The 26087-nt window shown below is 42.8% G+C and overlaps 1 protein-coding gene across 1 annotated transcript; it reads right to left on the reverse strand.

Moving 5' to 3' along the window:
* Positions 1 to 721: 721 nt before the first annotated feature.
* Positions 722 to 24070, reverse strand: WDFY1 (WD repeat and FYVE domain containing 1). The gene is made up of 12 exons (XM_058811846.1): positions 23896 to 24070; positions 17901 to 17968; positions 17094 to 17167; positions 15862 to 15916; positions 14361 to 14511; positions 11607 to 11719; positions 9160 to 9286; positions 7524 to 7629; positions 6098 to 6199; positions 5297 to 5427; positions 4226 to 4334; positions 722 to 3544 (listed from the first exon to the last, which is right to left on the reverse strand). The coding sequence occupies exons 1-12, from the start codon at positions 24030 to 24032 to the stop codon at positions 3485 to 3487; spliced, it is 1233 nt and encodes a 410-aa protein (XP_058667829.1). The 5' UTR covers positions 24033 to 24070; the 3' UTR covers positions 722 to 3484.
* Positions 24071 to 26087: the final 2017 nt, after the last annotated feature.

The following is a 26087-nucleotide window of genomic DNA, read 5'->3' on the forward strand; positions in this document are numbered from 1 at the left end:
TTCAAAGGTGGCAAGTTTGTCAAACCCTTCCAGATTCCCTCTCTGGCTCCCAAATACCCCAAGGAAGCAGTGAGCCACACAACATACTGATCAACCAACATTGATCAATCAACCATTCAGACATTCCTAGTGTTACACAGCTAGCCAGTGCTGAATTTGAGCCTGTGAGCAGCTGTGAGGGATAAGGATGCTTTCCAGTGTATCTCCATCCTTTCCCTGTGAGAAAGTATCATGACACAAGTGCAACCACCTTGTGTGGCTGCAGTTTGTGTCCTCGGTATATATATTTTAGGCTGTCCTCACCCCATCCAGCAAAATCAGCATTTCCTTGGCACCTCAGACAGGTCCAAGGCATCTCAGGAAAGGATCCTGTGGTACTCTGCAGGTAAGAGCCTTTGCAGAGCTCTGAAGGGCAGCCAGATGAAGCAGAGATGATGTCTGCATGAGCTGGCAAGCAGAACACAGGATAGGTTACACATCCCCAACTGGGATCACACAGCAGTTGCTCATGTCTCAGCTCACTGGTTCATTGTGGGCCTTTGACCCTGCTGCAGCTCATTCAGTTCCAATACAACACACCCAACAAGCTCTCCCAGAACCCAGAATTGTAGCTCTCTCTACAATTTGTACATGGGGCATATAAAGGAAGAGCCACAGCACAAAATGCACATCATGTTTTCGTAGGATGAAAAAAAAAGATGGATCATCCAAATAGACTAAGTGAATATCAAGAAATATTTTATTGTACATGTAATCAAAATTTAAAAAACAGACAAGGAGGAGCAAAGGACAGTTTTATCTAGATTCTCTTAACTATGTAGGGTACAGAAATACAACTGGGAAAGAATTAACACATATTAGTACCCTTTGCTCCCCTTCCCTGCCCCAATGGAAGAGGTTACACAAGCGAGATCTGTAATGCTTCAAATCAAGGCTTCTCAGTAACTGCACACTTGAGCTGCCATAGCCAAGTATGCTCAGTTTGATGAGAGAATGAGTGCCTTCCAAGTAGCTGTTTATAAACAAAACTACTCTCTCTTTAGTGGTTTGTGAGCATTACTCATTCAACACCAAGAGTATACTTAAAAGACTAAAGGTTTAGTGGCCATAACTGTCATTATATCTGAATTGACACAATCTTTAAGTATATCAATTATAGAAAATAGATTCCTTAGGCAGTAGAGAATATATTATCTAGTGGCAAATACATAATGTAAAGAAACAGGAAGTATTCACAGGGAAGGGAGTGTGTTAAGCAGGGGCACATTGAGTAATCAGAACTAAAAGAGTTGAGTTCTGGAGTGCTAGCTGCAAAGGAGTCACACCTCAGCATCATGAGTATAGGTTTCACAATGTCTGGGTTGAAAAATATGGTACTCATTGCACATCTACATCAATCTCCCACCTTAATTCACACCCTAGATCCTCCTAACCTATTACAGTGGGATATTAAACAATTCTAGCACTGTAATTCATGTTCTGCCTTACATGCTGTGAGGGAGAAGGCTTCTATTCTCTTCCAGAACCAGAGAGGACCTGAAAGTGAATGCAGAGACTTTCCAGAGATTATTCACCCCACAACACTTCCCTTCCTGGTTTAGAAGGGTGAATGCCTTCAGAACATAAAGCTGCAACTGTTCTTTCTCTCAACATCTTAGAAATAAGCCTTCCCAAAAAACCTAAGCTATACAGCATGTAGGCAGAGTTGAATCAAATGGGTGTGACAAGTGCTAAATCCTGGACTGAAGGCAAGACAAGTTTTGGGATCCCCACAAAAGATGGTTTTGTTTATTCTTCAGTGGCCCAATAAGGCCAGGAAATAAAAACTCTTCACAAAACTTCCAGAGAAGGCCCATGGAAAAGCAGACAAAGTAACAGTAACTATCATATTCTGGATTCTAATGCCCTTTGGAGACTATCAGATTTTTGGCTTAAAATGCAAGTGAATCACCATGTATTAATGATCTTAATCTATTTCAGCCACAGCATGGTCCAATGCAGATTATTAGTGTCAAGTTACACACCTAGGACTTGAATTCACTAACACTCATAGCACCACTTGATTGTTGCTGTAAGTAAAGACAGTCTAACCCTCAACTCTTCTGCCAGAAAGAGCACATTACCTTTGATAATTGTGTAATACCACCTATTCCAGGCCAGCTGACCTACCTTTTTTTGTCCTCACACATATTGCATTTGTTTTCAGATAAATCTTGACACTCCAAGCTTAAACTCTGTGCCATATTACCTTAACTTCCAAAGTTACAAAATAAATTCTTCTTTACAGTATTCAAATATAGGAGATTCACTCAACTGACAAACCAGTTTACTGACAGTATCTCTCACCAGTTATTTCCTTTATGTGCCAACTGCACAGTCATAAAAGCCTCACAGCTATTCTTCATACTTCTCAGCTTTGAAACAGGAAATGGTCAATATAGGTATCTCAGGATTAACACTCCTAGGTGCAGGGAAAAAAGCAGCTGTTCTGTACCTCAGTAATTATTGCTCAGTATTTATCTGTTTGAAGCAACATCAAGACAGTATTTGAATTTATGCTGTACTTTAGCAAAGACAGGTTCCCTAACATTAAAGAACATCAGCCTTTCCACAGAAAATCTCTAAAATTTAGCTGGCCATTTTTTCTTAACTGTTCCTTGTAACAAGGCAGATTTGTTTAGGTTTCCATTCTAACAACATTACAGTTGTCAGAGTACATGGCTCATACCTGTGGCCAGTCTTTAGAGTAGGTGGGCTGCACGTTTTCATAACTACAGAAGTTTATCAGCTATGCTAAAACACTACATAAAAAGCCCAGGATTGTTTGCAGACTCACCAGCTACCTACACAGAACAGCTGTTCCACAAAAGTGATTTCACTAACAATTGAACTTGAAGACAAACACTACAAGAAAGCCAATAAAAGATCTTGTGTGATCAAAGGTTCTCTTACTATCTCATCTGAAAGAAGTTACCTTCCACTTGAAACTATCTCCTCCTTCCATAGGAATAACCAAGATACCTTTTGGAGGCAATTTAGACAGTGACTGCTCAGAAACATTTCAACAGAACTGCTTTTTGGACGAGAGAATAAGTTATTTTACTATTTGCACAAATTGAATTTACTACACTCATTTTACTCTGGTAATGTTTTAGCTACAAGGTATCTGTACAAGATATATCAGCAGAGATAGCACATTGTTAACACTACATATGTAAACTGAGAGACAACAGGTCCTTCCACCCAGGTGTCATATTGCAGATTTGTGTCAGTCCGAGAGGCTGCGGAACCGCGCTTCAGCACCACGGAGAATCCCGGGGAGCCCAACAGAAAAGCTGTGCTCTACAAGGGTGACTGTCCATCCTGGAACAGCAGCAAGAGGAGAATCAAGCAACCAGTGTTTGCAGTAATATTCTTGAGGAGGGTTCCATTCATTCGGTGCATATTGCTGTACATAAGGTGCATAAACCTGCCACGGAGGAGATCAGCGGGAAGAGAACCCGGTGGCAAGGCTGCAACCAACTACTGGAGTCATGTCCCAGATCTGGAGGAGAATTGTGGAGAATTAGACAGCATCAGTGTCAGACTCACAGCTCCTTCTGCAAGAGGCACAGAAGCAAAGAAAGATATCCCTGGACACAAGGTAACAACTCCTTTTTAACCTATGCTTGAGGAAAATCTCATAAAGAATTACAGCAGCCTTACAAACCAAAAGCCAAATTTGGGGCTCAAGAGTCTTGAACTTCTGTGTAGGTCTCTTTTAACAAGTGCTATGCAGTTTGTCACAAACATGCCTAGAGCCAAACAGGATGGCACAGTCCCAGTTCTGACAAGCATGGTGAATGTAGAGCCCAGGCACAGCAGGACTCTGTATCAGTCTGAGCTCCATGTCACTGTCCCATAACAAGGGCTTTCAGTGGCCATGCTCCAAGCCATGGAGCTCAGAGCAAAGTAACCTGCACATTTCCTCAGGGCTGTGTCTCTGGCAGATTCTCCTGCTGCCCATGCCTGCTATGTTTGCTCAGAGACACAACAGCTGCACTCCATATAGTGGAGTTACAAGGCATTTCCTCATTCAGCTGCAGAAGAACAAGTTAGCAAATACAATTCCTTCTTCACACAATAGATAACTTGTAGCAATAGATGTCAGAAAGAAAGGAAGAATACATAAAAATGAACTCTATTAAATATCTCCTAGAAATGCAGGAAAGAGTTGCAGCAATACCTTCACAATCCGGTCGCTCCCACAAGTCACCATTAGCCCTCTGGAGATGTCCATGGACATGTGTGAAATGTTGTGTTTGCCTTCATGAAAGGTTGCCAGGGAGGTACGGCTGCACAAGAACAATTGAAATGAAAGCCAGCCATCAGATGAAGCTTCATGGCATCATTACAGCAGTGCAAAATAAACTTAAAAGAAAATTAGGTTGCTTAAGTACTAATAAATCCATTCCAAGAGCTGCAGTGCCACATTAAAGGGGACAGAATTAAATTAGCAAGTCATACAACTCCACTGCTTGTGGAGTTATATAGGTGTGACATTTTCTGCAGCATGACTGTTAATAATACTAGAGCAGAAGTGAGACATGGAATTAATAAATACTTCTAATTCCTGGTTAACAAAGTCAAGTTCATTTTTCCCCTGCTGGCTACAGAAGCCAACTAGAGCACAGCATCCTACTTTTCAAAAAATCCCAACCCAACCCCAAGCAAACAAAAAGTCCCAATAATGAAAAATCCAATAACACAACAAAAAATCCCAAACACTCACAAAATTTTCACATCTGATTACTCTGTTCATACCAAAAGAAAAGGGGTTCTTTCATTTCTAAGGCAGGTTTAATAAGACAGCAAATGATGTTTAACCTGATTTGCTTGAATGGTGAAAATAATGTTGAGCTCTGAAGAATACTCCCAAAGTTTTAAAAAGTGTACATGAACTAATGCATATACATCCTGGCAGCTGAAATGCATTGCCTGGCCCCCACTTAGCAATGTTAAGTGCAATCAATAGCTTTTAACTAAACTAAAATGTTGAGACAAATATATCTCAAGTCTAGATCTGGGCTCCTGGAAAAGAAGAACTAAAAAAGGATATAAATGTTGTAATTCCAGATCTGATCTAAATGCACCAGCAGAGGCAGATGGGGCATCTCTGCCATCACAGTGCTTTCAGTCCCCAAGGCCTAATAGCAGAGAGTCAGCTCAGTGTAGCACTGTGTGTGGATGTGGAGCAAGGCCAAGGGTTTCTGCACACCAGCAGTGTTACTACAGCTTATTACTCCCTCATACTCACTCTTCATCCTTGATGGACTCATAACAGGAATCACAGACACGGACCTGGAACTCAAATCCCATGATTGGGTAGCTCGACCGTTTGGTGCTGCACTTGCCACACACTGCCTGTCCACATTTTCTGCAATGATGCTTCATGGAGGAAGAAGAAAATCAACAAGTCATTATACCAAGTCACTTGACCACCATAAAAGTGTCCACTGCACAACCAAAACAACAAATTTTCTGTTTTGCAACCTGTTAGAAAGCAACCTGCTAGGAAATCCCTGCTTTTTCAACCAAAGACCAACATCTCTGGAGTTCTGAGCAGTCACTTGGATCATTTATGGATTTATCTCCATACTCTGTGTCTATCCTCTTCTCTGGCAAGCTCCTTCGGGGAGAAGGGGAAAAAGAGGCTTGAACAAGGACCCCAGTTAAAAACATTCTGGTGCAGTAAGAACAGGGCCATTAGTGCTTCACTGGAATGAGCATCTACATTCTCAGTTATGGGGCACTGTTTGCCATTTTACACAACACTTGATTAGCTGTCCATAAATCCAAAGCATGGGAACATTCAGAGGAATCCAGCAGAGCATGACTACCACAGCCTGCTTTGACCTGTGACAGAAATTTGTTGCAACACTTTCACAGAATTTGGAAATGTCTTAGCAGTGCTGAGAAGCTGTAACTTCTCAATATACCTCACTTCAAAGCAGCAAAAATACCAAGAGATGAAAAGATCTACCAGCCTTAGTGGTGTTCTGTTTACATTTTGCTCAAGTGCTGAAGTACAGCTAAGCACTGAAACCAGCCATCTCACCTGTCTCAACCCTATTGTCTTTGTGTCCCACATTTGCTTTATATTCCAGAAGAAAGGTTGCTCACACTTCTGACAGGAATCACTTTCTAGCCATTGAGGAGCCTAGAAAAGAGCAGGAAATGTAAGCAATCAGAATTGTTTTCCCCCACACAACACTCAAGGAAGTTTAAGAGCCCAAAGTAAAGTCTTACTTGGAAAGATGCCCTGGTTCAGTTGTGGACATTACAACAATAAATTGCCTAGAGCATAGTACAAAGAAAGTTTAACACAAAAACTTCAAACCCAAGAATACAGTTATTGGTTATCTACACATCTTCTACACTTTTTAAGCTTCCAGGAATATTTATATTACTGCCTTAATAAGAAAACTCATTCAAACACCTACGTTACTAAACCTGCTGCAGGCATTCAAAGACTGCTGCTCTGGTTGTCTGGATGGCTTTTAGGGACCAGTGTAGTCCAAACTGCAGAAGCTATGAGGCAGTAATCCCCTTTAAGAAAGGGGGTGTCCAGAAGTAAATTCTGTGAGTAACTATCTTTTCTACTTTCATGGGATTGCAGTTTGAAATAATTAGGAATTCATCTGCATTTTCCATCCTGCCCCATCTTCGTTAAGCATCCCTTCTCCCACCCACACACTTTTCCTGCCGTAAATGGACTAGGCCAAATGAAAATAGAGCTTTTACACATTTCAGCTCTCTCAGATACTTTAACTGAACATCCCTGTAAGAGATAGAAAGAGAGGCACAATATTTTTAGTACATGGACTTGAATTTGAACGTGTATATTCTATACAACTTTATACATCTCATGAGGAGGTCTCCCTGAAACTTGGCAGGAGGAAAACTGGAACAACAAAGCATTTTTTCTTTTCAATTCACTTACATGGCTAACAGTAAGAAAACCAGAGCATTCTCACTTGCACCACCATGGATATGAACTGATGCAGAAAGAAAGTGTTTGGCTGGGTCAACTGCTGTGTACTGAGAACTTTAAAAAAAATGTTGTCTGGGGACTGAACCTCTGCCTTCTGAACTGCATCTCAAAATCTGCCTCTCACTTCTTTACCTGCTTTGACACAAATTGAGAACTTATTTCAAGACTACTGAAGCACAGTCCTTTGGTTTCTTTACTGCAAGAGTTTGATTGCTTTAGACTGTTCCAGAAGCAAAGAGCACAGCCATTCCAGTGAATCTGTTGTCTCTTAGAGATAAAACTCTAGGCAGTCCAAACCATCTCCTGCTCTTTTCCATTTACTACAATGCAGCAGGGACAGCCATTAGAACAGAACAGGTTTCAATAATAACACTCAGCTTTAAAGTGTCAGACAACATGAGGAAAGCAGCCTGCAGAACTGACTAAGGAAAGTCACAGCAGTCTCTGAAAAGGAGAAAGAAAAAATCTTTGACCTATGACATGAAGTTACCTCTTCTCTGCTGATATCCATGTTCCAAACAGCAATTCCCCCATCAGCTGAACAGGACACCAGCTGCCGTGTCAGCTGGATGTAGCAGATAGCCTGCACCTTGTCACTGCCAACAAAGCACACACCAGTTACCCACAGGTATTTAAACAAAGCTTGGTTTCTCAGCAAACCCTGATTCCTACTTGTAAATAAAGCTACTGAGGAAGGCCAAAACTGATTTTCAGTTTGCTGAGTCCACTAAGTAGAGCTCTGAGGATGAGTGAACAGATGCTGTCACCTGAGCACTACCCTAGCATCAGGATGTTGAGGGTGTTCTTACAGGCCTGACCAGAATACCAGAGGTACAGTTCCATGTTAACATTTGCTGGCAGTAAGCCCTGATGGTGAACTGAGGGTCAACTGACTCAGAGTGCATGTGCAAATACTCTTCTGTGCTGGCAAGGAGAGCCACTTGTCAAAACAGAAACAACTGAATAAATAAAGAGAAATATTTGTTTCAAGGTGCTACTAAGCAGCAGGTTCCACTTTTGCTAACAAATCACAGTAAGTCAGGCTGTAGGTGCAAAGCAAAGTATGCATTTACCAATAAGACAATTTAATTCTAAAGAAAGTCATGTCAAAACAAAGGTCTGCCCTGAGAACTTAACCAAAGAATATGAGTAGTATCAAAATGCTTTGCAACATCTAAATTGCATTAAAAAGTCATTCTGCTTCTCAGAAGAGAACCTAGCTGTTACAAGTCTTCACCAGGACACATGAGGCAGCAGTAACAGCAGTATGAAGTCCTCCAGTTACTTCAGTTACTTTTTTGTAACCAAGGCTCTATGTTTAATTCTTTAGCCATAAAACTAAACCTTCAAGATTTAACAAGAGTTACAGAGCTAAAGCTATCAGTCTTGATCAAAGCTGGATGGAGGCATCTATGTAATTAGACAAGAGGAGAACACACTATACAAATATCTTTAAATATAAACAAAATCTCTACTACCAGTGCATTTCTAAGTAGAATATATCTTCTGTGGTGAACTGCCTGTCAGACTGAATAAGAGCCCTACATTTAAAAATGGCAGCAAGTGTTGGGTGTCTAAAAATCAAGAGTTGAGTTTCCGCCTTCAGAGGAGGGGAAACATGACACTTTCTGAAGTTAAGAGACTACCCCTGTAATTTAGCCAATCAGTTATCACCTATCAGTTATCACTGAGAGAAAGACAGAGAACATGAACATATTGAAGCTGATTTTATATGCACATATGAACATGCTTATACTATACATAAAAGGTTCTAGCCCTCCTCTCAAAGGTAACTCAGTGCAGTATTTACAATACAGACACATGCAATTTTTACATAAAGGCCAAACCAGATGATTTAGGATTTCTGCCCACCTTTTTCTATAAACTATTTCTGTGTTACTTCTAAACCATGGTAAAATGAACATATTAAACATGAAAAAGAAAAAAGCTTTATCAGTAAGGCCTTCCTAGTACTGATTATCCTTCTTTCCCTTCAAAGTACTCAGGGTTCTGCAAAGAGTAATTTTCTCCATTTTTCACAATGATTCAAATGTCTTGCCACACTATTTAGTCTTCCTGGGACTGTGTGTTCATTACAGGATGAAAAATAAGAGTCCATTACATACTGGTGTCCCTGGAGCAGCAGCGTTCTCCCCTTCCTTCCACCAATATCCCACATGATAATGCTGTGGTCAGAGGCACCTGAGAAGAGCAGCCTTTGGACAGGATCCCACCACAGAGAAGTAATGCTCCCTAGGAGAGAACATTCTGCAGTTAGATGTAAGGGACTGGCTCCCCAACACAGTGATGCCCTCCTGGAGCAATTAAGTGAAACTTGAGGTACTGCCTTACACCAGTAACATACTGAAAGCCTAAAGGCAAAGGAAACATCCAACAGCAAAGTGCAGCCCTGAGAGAGGGGCAAGGAGTACTGGACAACAGAACAGATGTCCCTAAGAAGACAGATATAGCATAAGCCAGAAAGTCTGAGTTGTGCCCCTTGAATTTAGGAAGGTGATTTTAAGAGTTGCCAGGCTGCTACATGAGCTTTGGAAGATAGAAGCAGCAGCACCTGCCACGCAGAAACCAGGATCTACAACACAGTGAGGTGCTTGGCCAGTGGCTGCAGCACAGCTCACAGTGCTCTCAGCTAAAGCTACTACCTCACATAACCACAACACCCTAAAATAGCTGGACTAAGAAACAAAGTGAGAACTTCACTGCTGTTAGCAAATCTGCCACTACTGACTAAATTACAAAACTAGATTTCAGAAGGCCCAGTGCAACTGTGAATTAGGGATAGAAAGAAATGAGTCATCTGACAGTAGCAGCCTTATGCTAACCCATACCCATGGTAACGTAGCCAGTACACTAAAGGAGTAATTTTGTTACTCATGCCACCTACAGTTGTGAAGCTGGGACATTTTATTTCCTTGCAGAAATCCTTCCCTTTAAAGAATCCTTCTATTGCTCAGTTGTCATCAAAAGCCTTGTTAGTCCAAAACCAAGATGATGAATGGAAATTAGAGCCCAAATCAGTTCTTCCCAATACTCTGAAGCACAAGATTTTTTTTTTTTTTTGCCTCCTTTGGGGCTATGCTGTTTTCAGACTGACCCATTTGGAAATAGCATGTGCACCAAAAAGGCATTAACTTTGAGTATTATCTCAGCACTGCACAGAGCAGGCTGTTATGCATGGAAGCTGAGAACAAACTCTGAAACCATTTAAACTGCAAAGCAACTGCTTGCTTATGAAGTCACACTTTGCAAGAGCTAGAAAGCAAACAAGACTTTTAAATCAGACTTTTAAAATCTGTCAAACACAACTGCACTCAAAGGAGAATTAGATGCCATTTAAGTTCAGAGTTACTAGATCTCGAGAATATTACACAAATATGGTGAGAAAAAAAGTGACACATAATCTGATTTGCTTAAAAAAATAAAGAAGTTGAAATAAATAGTACAATACCAGTTGAAGAAAAATCTGTTTCTGCCCCTGAAGTAAATTTTTATGGTGGCTCAATTCTTGTTTTAAGGATCACAGTCCCCATTTGAAAATATATGAGCCAAAGGTGGCTGCTGTGTGGCCAGCACTGCTGAAGTTGGTGCTTGGAAGCCCATCACAACTCAAGAGACAGAACACAACAAGGAAGTGCCACACAGACATACAGCTTTCAGACTAACTGTAACATCTACCAAGAAGTTGCATTTGAACACAGACCAGTGCAAAAGTATAGAGAGGCAATGGAATCTCTAGGGCCAAGAGAATTATTTTGTTCTAAACCAAAACAATCTGAAATTCTCCTTGAAAGCAGAAGAGACATTTATCACTTGAAAATCTCAACTTGCCTCCTGCATTCAAAACCAGCTGTATCATTTTACAGTCATCTGTAGATCAGGAGTCCACCCAGCTTTAACAAAGCCTACTCTATATTTCCAGCTGTTAAACAAGACAGCCTTTTCCAGTGGGTCAGAGACTCATGACCCAGTAGTTGATCCCTACCCACATGCAAACTGTCAGCTGATTTGAAAGTTGCAAATATCACATGGGAAAAGGCATTCTCTTGTTTATTTTTCTCAGCATATTATTAAGTTACACATTATTCGGTAATTTGCATTCTTGCCTTACTCATTGGAGCAGACAGTGGTTTTGTATCATGTTAGTGATCACCTGATTCTTCATTTGATGTAAGGACTTCAGCTGTACTGTAGAGGATGAGACATTTGCCTTAGACTCGGCAGTTTCTCCAATGCTGAGACTAAAGCTTTTAAAGGTGGCCATCTAGTGGATAACTTGTGTTTAACTCAATGCATATTTTTACTTTTGATTTTCAGCTACAATAAAAATACCTGTAAGTATTTATAAGGCTAAGATTTGCCTTCAGCAAGAATGTTTGCTCTTTAACAGGAAGTCAAGTACAGCTTCAAGCAGCTTATCATAACCACTACCCTGGACTGGTTTTTCATCCAGTATCACCCTTAAGAGGCAGATATGCAATTGAACATCTCACCCCAACTTACAAAGAGGTACTGTATCTGGGACAAGTGGCTTTAAGACAAAGAGTTACTTTACCTTCATGCCCTTTAAGGGTTGTGATAACTGAACAGGTATTTTGCTCCAGTTTCAGAAGAGTGATCTGTCCAGAATAATCACCAACAAATGCATGCTGAGTTTCATGATCATATCTGAACACCAGTCAAGGAGAAGCTTCATTTGTTCAAAGAGTATTTTACATGACTGAAACAATCGGCTATAGAGTCAAAAAAATTGGAAAAGAACATTTTAATATGCCAGAGAAATATTTACATAATTACTTTTAAAGAGGTTGGAGATTGTAATAAACCTTTTTAATTCCTTCCTTCTCATCACACTCTTAAGTCCCTGAACATATAGGGATATGTGCAAGTAAAACTGTATAGAAAAAAAGAGAAGAGTTTTAGAAAGCTACTGGAGAAAGCCATGAGATAATCCATGCCCTAGTTTAAGACAAGCCAAGTAGCTTCAGGCCATTTCTAGCAGCTATTTACAGAACACATTCATGGCTGTTTACAAGATGCCAAAACTCATCAGGCTACTTGTTGCAGTGCAGAGCTCTCTGCAACCATTAGGAGCATCTCACTGGACACTGGGCTGCATTCACTCTTACCTACTACCTTTTCCAATAAATCTTTTGTTTTCTAGCATGGTTGTAGTTGATATCCCCAGGAGAGGAAAACCAAGATACAAGGATGCTGACCCTCCACAACGAGTTCGCCTTACAGTGGAAGTACACTCCCAATGTTCTGGCTACTGCCAAGGTGAGGCTGTCCCATTTCTTGTCCTGTTCTCTGGACTTCCCAGTTTACCAGTGCAGGTCCTTGAGTGTGGTATTGAAAACTGACCTAATTTCAGCAAGGATTCTGTCAGTTAGCAATGAGATAAAAGCCACACTGATCCATTAACAAGGTGGCACCTTGGGAAAAAGCATTACTCCTCACAACAGCTCTGATACTCGGTTTTTGCCACAATGCAACTATGAACTCCAGAAACCAAAGTGTGGCAAGTCAATGGAACTAGATAATTTTCTGCTTTTAGAAGACTTTTGTTATTCAGAATATAAATAAGAGCTAGGAAAGACCCATGTAGCTGACACCACATAACCCAAGAGCTGCATATAAATTTAGGTGTCCTCCTTGAACCACACAAAAACACAAGCAGCAGCTAGAAAAGCAGCCTCTGGTATCCAAGAGAGGGTAACTTTAAGAAGATAGTTTACCAAAAGCCCACCACTCTAAGTGAAAATGCAGAGGCTCTGCCATCTGATGACATTCCAAAGTCTCTTAAGCCTTCAGGATCATGAGATAAACAATTTGCTTTCAACAAATCCTCTAACTCCCTGAACATGTGATCCTTTCTTCATCTTGAAGTTCAGGCTTGCCTTATCCCCACTAATCCAGTAAAGAATAGGCACTCTGCTGTGTTTTTCAGAAGCTTACACACAGGATCACTAACAAACAATGTTCTAAGGAACCTCCTGATGGGGAGGCCAAGCACCTGGTACACACACCAGCAAGCTGGTTCTTCCTAACACAAATCCAAAGGCAGATAAATTAAAATGGATTTTCAAATGTCAAGGTCTTCAGTGGAAATTGATTTTTTATTGATATAAAAGGTCATATTCTTTTCTCCATTTTAATAATAAACTGTGCCATTATTTGCAACAGCATTAGCTATAGAAGCCACTGAATTCAGTGAGGCTCAGACTGTTCCCCAGACTGCTGTGAGCTGGTCTCCAATACACACACCAGCTTTAACCAGTTCTGTGCTGCATTTAGCTGAGGTGAGCTGCACATGGAATGTTTTGTGGGACACAATTCCCCTGGACTCTAAAAAAGAGCAGCAGTACAACAGTACACACCTGGCAGTTTTTCAGCCAGTAAGGCAGGGTCTGCACAGATGGGAGACCTCAGAAGGACAGACATGCAGCTGGCAACTGAGTTTTCCTCCAGCTTCTTACCAGGACACAGGTATACAGCCACTCTAGAGAGGGCTTCACGTTTGCAATAGAGGATGTTGATGTGTTTCAGTTTTTCAATCTTGCTACTTCTAAAGCATTATTGCCATCAAACCTCCTACAGCAACCAATTGCCTTCAATTACTGTCTGGCCACATCTAAACTGCCACCATTAACAAGTGCTAAAAAAACAGTTTTAGTTTAGTTTAGTTTGCTTTCAAAAACTTTGATATGTGAACTACCTTTCAAGCTACTGGGTTTGTAAGTCTTTTACATAGGGTAAAGAATGCCCTGAAGTACTTACAGCTGAATAGACAGGGTGTCTAAGCTGCAAATGCTGCAGTTAAATATAGTTTACAGAAAACAAATTGTACACAGACAAATTACTACTGGTGAATAAAGTTTTGGTAGCTTAAAGATAGAAAATATTAACGTGAACAAAGACAGAAAAATTAAAGCAGTCCAAAGGGGTTTCATGATGGTTTATGCCCTAGAAGGACTCAAAGACACACTGGCATCTGTTGAACAAAGTGACTGGCCCAGGAAGTCTATGGGCCAGGCTGTAGGTACTGTCACTGCCACAAGATGCTAATGACAGACACCTCAAAATTAGGAACTAGTACAGACTGGGATTTCTGCAGCTCAAGGTCTCTTCTGCTATCTAATAACCACTAACAGAAATAAAGGTATGAAACTTCTAATGAGAATAAGAGTTAGCAGACTTGCAAAAAGATGTCACTGTAGTTGTTATACACGGAAAGTTGGGAACGAATTGAGGTAAAGGAACAAAGTACTCTTCCATTTCCAGGGTAGCAATCATTTTTAAAGGATACTGCAGACATGAGGCCCAAGAGGTGAAGTAATGTCTCCCCAGCATGCTCCCACTCCTGGTGCACATCCAGCTGATACACTTGTCATGACCTGTGCTGATAAGCCACTCTGATGCCAGGCAGAAAGTAATGGCAGACACTCGATTCTGGTGAGCTGCAACAAGAAAAAGATTCTGGCTATTTTCTCCCCAAAATCAAAGTGCTGTGTACTTCCATTCTAATTCAGACAGACAGAGGTTGAAGATGATATCTAGGCAATGCCCCAGGGAGATCTTTCACCATTATATTATACTTGCATCTTGGCTGAATGAAAAGGTTCCCATAGTTCTGTTTAGGATTTGCCTTCTGAATAGCTCAAGTGAACCAAACCCATCACTCAGGTGATGTAAACCTTTCCCCAGAGAGAGAGAGAGAAGCTGAGTTCAGTCCAGATACCCAAGGTAAAGGAACAAGCAAACCCTCAGCCTCCTCTAGTTAGCTCAGGACTTCTGGGCAGTAATGCAACACATCTAAAAACTTGAATTGCTTTACTAAACCCATCTTTTCCTAACCCCAGAGAGCTATGCTGACATTCATATTTCTAAGCACCTAAAAGGATATATAGTCCATGGCATTCAAACTGCCTCCTGCCACATAAACCAAATCCCACCCAGCTTTGTTGAGAATGCTGCCACTAAGCAAGAAGTTACACATGCTTTAGAAAGAAGCCTCCCCTGCCCCCCAAGATGCAAGCACTTCCCTTGACTGAATTGTCAAATCATCTCCCTTAGGAGAAAGGGAGGTTTTGTTGCTTTAAGAACAAGGTCTTTTTCTCCCAAGCAAGAACATTGCTTCTATCAGTGTCAGGGAGTCACAAGACAATCTGCACTTTGTTTTGCTACATAATCTGCAGCCTTTAAGAGCTTCCTTCAGGTCTTTCAACTTAATATTCCAATTTTAACCAACAATGGAGTTTTGTATTTCTCTAAAGGATGAAATGTAGACAAATGCTGAAATTAGTATCTCTATAAATATTAGAACAATCCCACAAACCCTGTTTCCCACCTATTGGAAAAAATTTGCTCTTTTTCATCCCTGTTGCTCTCCTAAGATGACAGAGAAGGTACAGACTCTTACCTTGAGCTAGGAGTCACAAAGCACATTGATTACAAGAAGTAAGGAGAGAAACTGCAAATATCAAAATCACCTTTATAAAGCTCTTACACCAACACTCATGTAGTACAACTACTGCAGCTGAAGAGCAAAATCCAGGCTCACTAGTTCTGGCTCATTACATTGCAGGCTAATGATGTAGTGAACCTAAATGTTCATGACTACAACTTGTACTCAGCTGTCTGACAGAACACTCTTCTTATGGCAGTTATCCCCCAACTAAGTTGCCAACTATAAGGTCAGTCAGAGTTAAAGCAAATCTGGATTTGATTCATGTGTGACTGTGCCCAGTTTCCTTATTATGGATACCTTCCCTTTACACAAATGTTAGTGTAGATAGTTAACTCTTTACCTGGATAGGTTTTCACAAAGTTCATCTTATTGAAGTCCTCAGAAATGTGAAACTCCTAAAAGCAAAGGGAAATTGTTAGAAGATACCACAGTGGCATAAAGCAACACTGATACCCAAAAAGGAGCAGCAACCTCATAGACTGAAATTTGCATAGCAGCAGTATATCCCACAAAAAACAGGCAGCTTCTCAGGCTGGAGCAAAGCACACTGAAATACCAACTGTAAATTAAGGTTTTAAGTGAACTGCATTTTCAACAGGGAACATCCTTTCAGAACTGAGTTTACTGAAGGAAGGTTATAGAAAGAGATAAGATCTCAGTTTCCCCAGCAGGAGCAAACAAAACTATCTTGTAGTACTTAAGATTTGCATGTTTGTGACTCCACAAAGGACAGGTTTAAGTGACAGTGTTCTCTATTTAATCCATTAGACTTAAAGAAATTTTAGAAGTCTCAACTTGAAATTTCCAGTAGTTATCACTAGAATTCTCTGCAGTTCTGTGTAGGCTATTCATCTGTAGCAGTTATCTGTAAAATCACTCTTTATGACACTCATGCAGTACCCTGGCTCCTTATGGGGCAGTTATTAATTTGACCTTATTTTCATAGAGAAAGGAAACCACTAAAGAATCCGAGCGTCACAAGATTTCCCTCCTTTACCAAGGGGGGGAAGAATAAAACCCAGTTTCTGTTCTGCCAAGTGTATGCTCTCCAAGACAGGGACAGCAACTACAGCAAGAATATACAAAGAGAGAAGAAAGAATTCCCAGCAAGAAGAGAGATGAACCCAGCCTCTTATTTTAGAGCTAGTGTTGAAATTTCTACATCATAAAAAGATGTGCAGCAAGCAAATCCAGAGATGTGTGCATGGCAGGATACAGACAGATCCATACCAGCTGCAGTTCACAACCCCTGTCAGAGAACCACCATGGCACTCTGCCCAGCTTACTGTACTGCCCTCAAAACATTTCCTTGGTGAAGTGAAATTCTGTGGGCCCACTGCTGCACAAATAGCTCAAGGCCTTCTTGAGGCTACCTGGCTCACATCTAGCCAGAAGAACCTTTGCTTTGCAGATCCCACATACATCTCAGCTGAGCTGCCAAGAAGCTCAGCCACTTAGCAGTAGCTGCATTCCAAAATGAATGGAAAGAAAACAGACTATCAGCTGCCAGCAACACATGGACAATCTGAGCAATTCTAACCTACATTCAGAAGAAAAGTCACAACAACTTACCATGATAGCTCCATTATCCTGGCCAACAAAAATCCGTCTGCTGTCATGATGATAAGCCATGGCAGAACATGGTGCTGTCAAAAAACAAAACAAGTATATCACAGTATTTAAATAGAGGTATTAGGATACACATGACTTTAATAAAAGCCAATTCTTTCACTCAGGACAAAAGCTGTTTAAATAGTTTGATAGAAACTAGTCTGCCTAGCTAACATCCCTTGGAATGACAGTTCAATTCCCACGTGTGAAGCTGAGGACAGGAACACAACTACTGTAACTCAGATACACCAACAGGAACCATATGCAAACATGATGTCCTGCCACAAGGTGCAACTCAGCAAGAGGAATTTTACACAGGCTGAAAGCTGAGCTAACAGTAATAGCTGGTTACACCTAAGAACTTGAGCTCACTAAAATTATCTCAAATGCAGCCCTGAAAGAAAAAAATGCACAGCTTAGACAGCTGAGAGTATTCTTACATCTCAGCTGTCAGCTAGTGGTTGGAAAAGCTCACTTAACTGGCAGACAAGTTATCTGCCATCATTTCAGGCACCTCCAGCTGCAGATCCACAAGGATTCACCTGGTGAAGGGTGTGGTTCTGACAGAACACTGCCACAGATCTCATCCACCATGCAGCTAGTTTTAAATCAAAGTCTGAGCTAGATTTGCTGCAAAGCTCCCAAAATCAAGATCATTGAGGGGATCCAGCCCTTGAGGAAATAAGAAGGAGGTGTTCCTACACACAGCACAGGTACAAAGCCCATACTATGTGTGGCCACCACTGACAACACCCATATTGTACTTACAGGCCATGGTGTGGTAGATGCTGGGCCAGTACTGCCCACTGTCCCTCTTCAGCCATACTCGGATTGTCCTGTGCCACGGGAAGAGAGGGAGAAGCAGCTGTAAGTGCACCATCCCCTACATCTGAGCCACTGCATTACTGATGGCTCAGCTCCACTGCCCTCAGCTTTTGTGCTACTCAAATATAACAGAGGAACAACATAACAGAAATAACAGCACTCAAATACTGCTCTAACAGAACAAGAACACTGACACTAAGCATAGGCACCCCTGGATTTGGAAAAGCTTTCTTCAAAACTATTTATACGTGGAGTTTCAATAGCATGAAATGGAAATACTATTTCAGCTCACCTCAGAAATTGCTACAAATTGCAGCCCTTTACCTCCTTCTTGGCTCTGGTTGATATAAGTCAAATTTAAACTGCAGAAACTTTCTATCTCTGGCAGAGCAAACCACAGTTTGTTTATAGCAGATTAAGTGTCTGATATATTTTTAAAAAAATTGCAAATAATTTCTTATGGAAGTCCAAACTTTTAAATTTTTACAGCATCTCTGTGTAACTCACCCTTCAGCAAGCCAGATACTGAATATTAATAACAGAAGCACCTCATCTTCTAGACCAGCACACTACTGACATCTTCATCCCCAAATATGAATAATTAGAGGACAGCATATCTAACTCAGTATTATTTCCTCTAATCCCTCATGTAGACATGCAAAGGACAAGCAACACTAGTGGTTGATGGTTTGCACTGCTTCTCTGCCCTAAATATGATCAGGATTGATGAGCCAGTCAAACGTTAACTGAAAAGCTGACAAGATGACTTGGGCAGCAGGCCAAGATCCTTTATAAAATTGGCTTCGGTTTGCAACCTTCCAGAATCATCTCCTGGAAGGAAAGGACAGTTGGTCTTGTGAACATTTAGCATTATACTACTCTGCTGGCTGTCAAATCCTGGGAGGAGGGATGTGAGAGTATCAGCAAGGAAGTGGAAAGCTATTGTCAATTAAAAACATTCCTACAACAGACACATTGAAGGGATTCTACATTAAGAAATTAAGAGCACACATGTAGGCAGTGTTAAGGTTACGTCCTCTTGAAATTTCACCTCCAAACTATTGTTTGCCTTTTTGTTACTGTTTAAATCCAACTTCCTCGTTCCTAAATGATCTGTAAATAATGTACCTGGAAACACTGTCAAGAGGCTTCCCTGAGGTGCGCTGTTCTATTTACTGTCAGCTAATGAAAGTTCTGGCATTTAGAATTCTCTAGAAAAATACTAGGGGAGTGATTAGTTAGACATCGTGGAGGATCAACAGTAAAAAGTTTTACAAAAAGAGCACAGAAGGGGACCAGTGTCTTGCACCACAACCACAAGAACTTTTCAGAAGTTTTACTGCTCAAGAGACAACAGCAGCATTCTAATTTTGCAATCCATTTAAAGGTTTTTCTTTAAAAGACCGCTCAAAAACAAAGCAGACAATGCCCACCCTTAATGAACTACTTTTTGAAAACTTGAAAGCAATACAGGTGAGCATACACTGCCCCAAAACCATAATTTTCAGCTTTTAAACCAAGTTACTTTTTGACCAGTTTAGGGGCATATGTACATTAGTCTAGTAATTATTAGTCACTAAATATTTTGCATGAAGACTGTCTCTCAAAAGCTATCACTTCCTCTCTACAATAATCAACAGCCTACCTTGTGTCAGTCACCACTTCAGAAGAGCAGTTGCTATTTCTTGGTAACAGAATATGGGAAAAACAATGTTTTCAAATTATTCTAATGATGCCAGCCTAATAGCACAGGTTAGCACCTTTATCAGCTTTTTAACTTGCTTTTTAAAGCAGCTCCATCATACTCAAACTGTTCTGAACATTTCAGATGGTGGCTTCCATCCTTACTAATTCAATTCTTCACTTCTAGGCAAAGCCATGTAATCATCTTTTATTTTTAAAATTTACATGATAAGTCATGCATTGCTGATTTTTCAAAAGCAGACTTAGCTTTCTCTCAGTATTGTGGTTAACTGTACTGAACTAGAATAAAGGGAGCAAAGATTTGTTTTTTCTAAGAAATTATTTAATGGGAGTGTAACTTCTGTGTTGATCATCAATGGTACAGCCCCTCAGTGAGTTGAGAGCCTAAGCAAATAGCTGCAAGAGTTAGCAAAATTAACTTCTGAAAGCTTCTTATTTTGGTTTAAGTAAGATTTATACTCTGCTCGCCTCATGCTTGCAAAGATAAGCTGTCAGACAGCTTTATATCTAATTATATAAAGCTCTGACTGAGCAAAATTTGAAGAGATCATTTCACAGTAGTCAGCAAGTGACCTCTGCCAAAATGCCACTTCTCCCTCCTACAGACCTGGTTTTGTCATGCATCTCCTTATGTTGGGACAAATTAATTTGTGAAATACCAGTTCTTAAAGGACTAGAGAAGCCCTCCAGTAATGCTGCTCCCACAATCTCCTTCAACCACTCATTGTTATGTCTTTGTTATGACAACTGCCTTAGAGTCTGTAGCACTTTCCTCAAAACTTGGTCTTTATTTAATGAAGAATCCTGGGCTCAGTACCTGAGAAGAGCTGGCTACCACTCACTTCTCCTTGAGCATTCCCTGCTAAGGGCCTAGAAAGACACAGGGTTGTTTGACAGCAGTCTCAGCAAGGATGTAAAAATGCTGAAACTCATAAAGAAGCACCCAGAGAGAGATTTTAAAATTCTAGACTCATGTCTCTGAGAGTGGCAGGAGGAAGCAAAACATTTTTAAAAAATATTAGAAATTACCTCCAAACTTCCCTATCATTCAGTACTGAATCAGAAGCTGCTTTCATTAGGGCAGCATGCACATTTATAGAAGCACAACTCAAAGGGGTTTTGGCACAAGATTTTTAATGTAATATAAAGAAAGACACTTAAAAGCCATCTTCAAGCAACACTGACTGCGTTTACCAATTTCTAAGAGTTTTTATTGTTCTCAATCATTGTTTCATTTAGAGAGTGAGCAAGCACCCAACAGTGCTGGAGAAAAAGCCTGGGGTTTGAGAGCAGACAATGCTGTGTTCCAGCAGTGTTTGTGCTCCTGCTCCACCAGCTGCCCTCTGAAAGCCAGGGCAGGGAGGATGATGGAACACCAACAGCCAAATCCAACCCTGTTACAGTACCACCACTGCTGCAGGTTACCACACACCTACACCGGCCCTGCTCCCAGCACTGCATCTTCCCAACTCCTTCAAACCACCACCAACTGCTTCCCTACCAAAATCAACCACTGGCAGCTGTTTTCCTAGCAAGGACAGAACACTGCCTCTTTCTGGTAGCTTAAATCAAAAATATTTATACTGTTATCAAACTTGTTCCCAAAACAGGTTAGGAATCTGGTTTAATCACAGTGCAATGGAAGCTCAAAGACACAGCTGATAGTTTTAATCAAATTTCTGTTAAAACTAAACCATATTTTGACCAATACATAAGTTTCATTAGCAAAAATCTTACAAAAGCTGATGCTGTACTTTAAGCAGCTAGTGATGGTCACCAAACAGCAGCACTGAAATGTGCCAGTGACTCCAGAGCTCCTGTGAGCCTGTAGTGAATACACAACCTTCATTTTGCATTTAGGGTCTTGTACACAGCTGATCATCCCCCAGCACTCCCAGCTGCAGCTGGGAAACACTCCTCCTGCCTGAGCTGTCTGTGTGCTGAGACACTGCAACAATTCCCAACATTGTCTTGCAGCCAGGGTCAGACAAGATGCCAACAGGGACACAGAGTTAATCATCCTCTCTAGATAAGTTCTGAGAAAGCTTCCCAGATGGCAAGTGTCCTGCTGAAAAATCCCATTGGGAAAATTAACTCTCTGTCTCCTGCAGGTATTCTTTTTTCCTCTTTAAAACTTAAAAAAAAATAGTAGAATTTGGTTGGCATTCACAGATCGACTATGAAATATTTTGTATCCTCTGAAAAAATAAAACCATTACATTTCATTCTAAGAAATATAATTTAAGATAGGAAGAACTACAATGAGTAGCTCTAATGAGAAATAATCTACAGCATTCCCAGGGAATGTTTGTGCACCAATGTTTTCCTCACTACCCAACTTGTAAACACATTCCTCTGACTGGTTATTATGAAATACTTGACAGCCTTAGCTGCATTAAGATGCAATAAAAAATACTTCAGCCCTGCTCTCAGTACACACAGCAGCTCTTGTGCTCCTTGTACTCTGCACTCTGCTGCCAGCAGCATTAGCAGTCAGGCAGTATTAACACCTACACCCCACCTGCAGCGAGCAAACCGGGGAGCACTGTTTGACAACATGCTGAACTGCAGGTGAAAGCTCTGATGAACTGTGGGAGGTATCCCAGATTAGAGAAAATACAGGTTTCTGAAAGTTTAAAGATTTAATTTCTCACAGTAAGGTGGGTGACACAAACTCAGCCACAATTCCACAGACCCACTTGGAAATTACACACACCAGAGGTGGGTGGTGGCCTCTCCCTGCTTGCACAGGTGTGTATGTGACATCAAAACGTGCCCATATAAAATGCAGCTCCATCCTTGGCTCTTATCAGCAGTCTAAGCAGGCAGACTGCTTAACCTTTGGCATTAGACCTTGAGTTTAAACGCTGGCACTGTCTGCCCACAGGCAAACCTCTACCATGAAAATGTGAATGCTGAACCCTGATATGGAGTCTTAAAAATCATAATTTCCTTTTGTCTCTTTCAGAAAGCTCATCAAAGCAAACTGAACACAAACACAAACAATCACACCTAAGTGACTGCAATGAAAGGAAGCTGCCCATTCCCATCCAAAAGCTGTTATCCAACACATACTGCACAAAGCCATCTCCAGAAGAAGGGATGACACAGACCAACTAGACACGTGATCTGTTTGCACTTTTTGACCTAAAAATAAATGCCAGAAAACCCAATTCAGATAACACTGCTGCTCTGCTGATTTTCAGCACTCATACCCTCCTATATCTCACAAGGTCAAGCTTTTCAAACAAAAATTCATGCAAATATTAATGCAAATTTAGTTTTAAAAGTTTTATGGTATAACAGTAAAATTATCCCTGCACCAAGCTACACCTCAAAGAATGCACTTCTGTACGTTTAAAAGTTCACCGTTGCTTCAAATGGAGCCACAGTTTCCTAAAAAGCATCTCCCATCCCTCTTCACATTTAAACATCACTTTGCACATGGCACAGGTGAAATTCCATCTGTCATAAACAGTGCAGATTCCTCACCACTCTCCTGGCCACAAACCTCGGTACTACCTGCTTCCTCATTTCCACTTTCCTTTCATCTGAATAACTGTTTACCGACATTACAGCTTCTGTGGCAGACGAGCCAGCGCCGAGAACCAGGGCTAGACTGCGAAGACACCTTCCCTTCCAAGCAGAAAGCGCCGTGCACAGCAGCTCATCACCCCCTCTCCCCTCGGATCTGCCAACTCACTCCCTGAGCGGCTTCAGCCGGAGGGAAGCGGCTTTGGGACCCGCACACCGAGCCACTATTATGGGCTCGTTCCTCAGGAGCAGCTCGGGAAGCTCCAACTCTCCCGACGGGCAGGGGAGGCAGCGACACCCTGCAAGCGCTTCAGCCAGCAGAGCGGAAGGCCGAGGCAAACACACTCCCTGACTGCTGGTTCTGCTCCTGAGCTCAGCAGGACCCACTCACACACAGGGGCAGGGGCTCCGCAGGGGCAGGACAGGGCGCACGGAGCACGGCAGCCTCTCCCCGCCGCTGGGAAAGTGTCAGCCCGCGTCCCGCACCGGGCCGAGCCGATCCTCCCTCACAGCTGAGAGCATCTTCCTCCCCGGCACCGCGGCTCCGCGGGTCTCCTCACGGCGGCAGGCACGGAGTCCCTGCACCTCCCGGCAAAGGCACAGCGCGCACCCGCATTCCCGTGAGCAGCCCCCGCTGCCCCGGCTCCCAGCCCAGCCCCGCGGCCCGGCCCTGCCCGGCGGGGAGCGGGCCCCGGGTCACCTGTCCTCGCCGGCCGTGATGACGCCGTCCTCCTTGGGGATGAGGAGCGCGGCGCTCACGGCGTCCTGGTGGCCCTCGACCTTGCTGAGCAGCACGGGCCGGCGGCTCTGCGGCCGCGAGTGGATCTCGGCGGCCATGGCCCGCACGGCTGCGCGCAGCGGCGCCGCCCGCCCCGCCGCGGAGTCCCGAGTAGCGGCGCAGCCCACGCGCGCCGCTGCCGTCACGGCGGGGCGGGCCGCCAGCCGTACTCCCTGGAATAGAGGGGCACCGGGCCGTAGTTCATGGAAGAGCGGAGGAATCAATCCGGCTGTGGGGGCTCCCGCCGCCTGCCCGGGGCGGGTCGTGTCCCCTCCGGTGTCCCCGGGCTCAAACACGCGTTTCTGTGCCTCTCCTGTGGGCTCTGACCAGGAAAAGTCGCCGCCGTGACCCCTGCTGAAGGAGCCCCGTCGCTGCCCGTCCCCGCTGGCATGCAGCCACCGCAAGGCGGCAAAGGAAAGGCTGCTCCCCTGTGGGATATAACGGAGGGATATGGGCTCAGGCAGGACGTGTAGTCACAGGAAATACATTAGCTCCTTTCTGTCTGTTAAAGCAGCTGTAATCCTTCATCCTATAACTTCTTAAGCAGCTGGCTTGTGCTGCTATTTTCTCTGTGTTCACTGCATGGGAATGTTGGCCACGTAGCTGGGTAACCAACAGCAGAATTCCTCCCCTCGGTGCTTGGTTTTTAGTCTTATATCTAAACACCAGCATTTGGATATAGCCAGCACACACTGGGCTTAACTGAAAATGCCCAGACAGAGCTGAGCCCAAAGATATGAGCTCCAAGATGAGGTGCAGACAAACCTCCTGGAGCAGGGTGCTGGGGATTGTATCATTTGATAAGCTGTCACAGACCGTGTCACACACCTGCAGTCAGGGAGGGTGAACGAGGCTTCCCCAGGACTCTGGGGGACGGCAGCAGAGACAGCAATTGTCTTTCCTCTGATCTGTCCCAAGAGAGGAATTTTGTAGCTGAGAAAGCCAGTAAGGGAGATTGGCTATATAGCAAAGGAAACAGGCACAGGAAGAATGGGTCCAGCTTGAAGCTTCAAAGATACATGTGGTTAAATAGACTTTGTTTTGCCTCAGTTTTTTCCCCTGCTTCCTTATTTTTCCTTTATATTTCCAGAATGAATTGGTCACTGAGGACAAAGTATTAGTCCAGGTCTGGCCTAACAAATCATCCCAGTCAAGACAACAGGCAATGACCACTTAAGCAAAATATGTGGCATAGCTGGATCTAAAATCCTTCAAACACAGTGTTTCAGGCCTTGACCATGTTTTCTGTGCAAGGTTTCCCTGTGCTTGTGAATAGCAATGCAGTGCTTGGCCCAGTGGACATATCTGTAGTCAGAATGATAATTTGTGATCCAAGCAGACACCAAAAGGCACTTTGTTGCCCAATGCTCTGGTTATTCAGTCTTGTATGCACTTATTTCTCTGTTTTTTAGCCTGACCTGCTTAGCTCCTGCCAGTTGTCAAAGGTGAGTTTGGCTCTCTGCCCAAAGAGGGGAAGATGGTGTTCTCCAGATACAGAGGCTTCACAGCAGGGATTCTGAACGAATATGCAGCTCTAGGATTGCACATCCACAGGGAAATGTTTTCAAGAAGTACTATCCAAACACTTTTTTTGATGACTAGTGGTTACGAGCTGTTTTTAACCTTCCTTTCTTATCACATGAGACATTCCCTCTGGCTTCATCATCTGCTACTCATCATCCTGCTGACCTTGGCTAGGGACGCATGGTGGTGTTTTGGCTTGGGGGTACATCCTTCTACCAGCTCCTCCGGCTCGTGGCTGGGGACACTCGTCCCGCAGGAGCGGGGGATGTGCTGATCCCTGGTGTTTTCCTGCTCTTGCACCGGGGCCCCATCGCGCCCCCCGTGAGGGACCGGCAGCGGCTGAGCGACCGGCACCGGGCTGCGCTGTGCGCGCCGGGCCGCCAGGGGGCGCTGCGGCCGCGCCGGGCCCGCGCCTGAGGGACGGATCCGCCGGAACAGGGAATAGGGGGATAGGGGGACAGCGGGAATATAGGGACGGCGGGATATAGGGACAGGAGGATCGAGGATATGGGGGATAGAGGGACATGAGGACAGGAGGATGTGGGGAAAGGGGTACAGAGGAAATGGGGGTGCAGGAAGGATATAGGGAC

This window comes from Ammospiza caudacuta, chromosome 11 (assembly GCF_027887145.1).
Source record: "Ammospiza caudacuta isolate bAmmCau1 chromosome 11, bAmmCau1.pri, whole genome shotgun sequence".
Lineage (NCBI taxonomy): Eukaryota > Metazoa > Chordata > Aves > Passeriformes > Passerellidae > Ammospiza > Ammospiza caudacuta.

Coding starts and splice junctions, on each gene's coding strand:
- WDFY1 (XM_058811846.1), bottom strand. CDS start 24,032: ATGGCCGCCGAGATCCACTCGCGGCCGCAGAGCCGCCGGCCCGTGCTG. Junction 15,917..17,093: donor AGGATAATGGAGCTATCATG/GTAAGTTGTTGT, acceptor CTTTGCTTTTAG/GAGTTTCACATTTCTGAGGA. Junction 9,287..11,606: donor AACCCTTAAAGGGCATGAAG/GTAAAGTAACTC, acceptor GTTCTCTCCTAG/GGAGCATTACTTCTCTGTGG.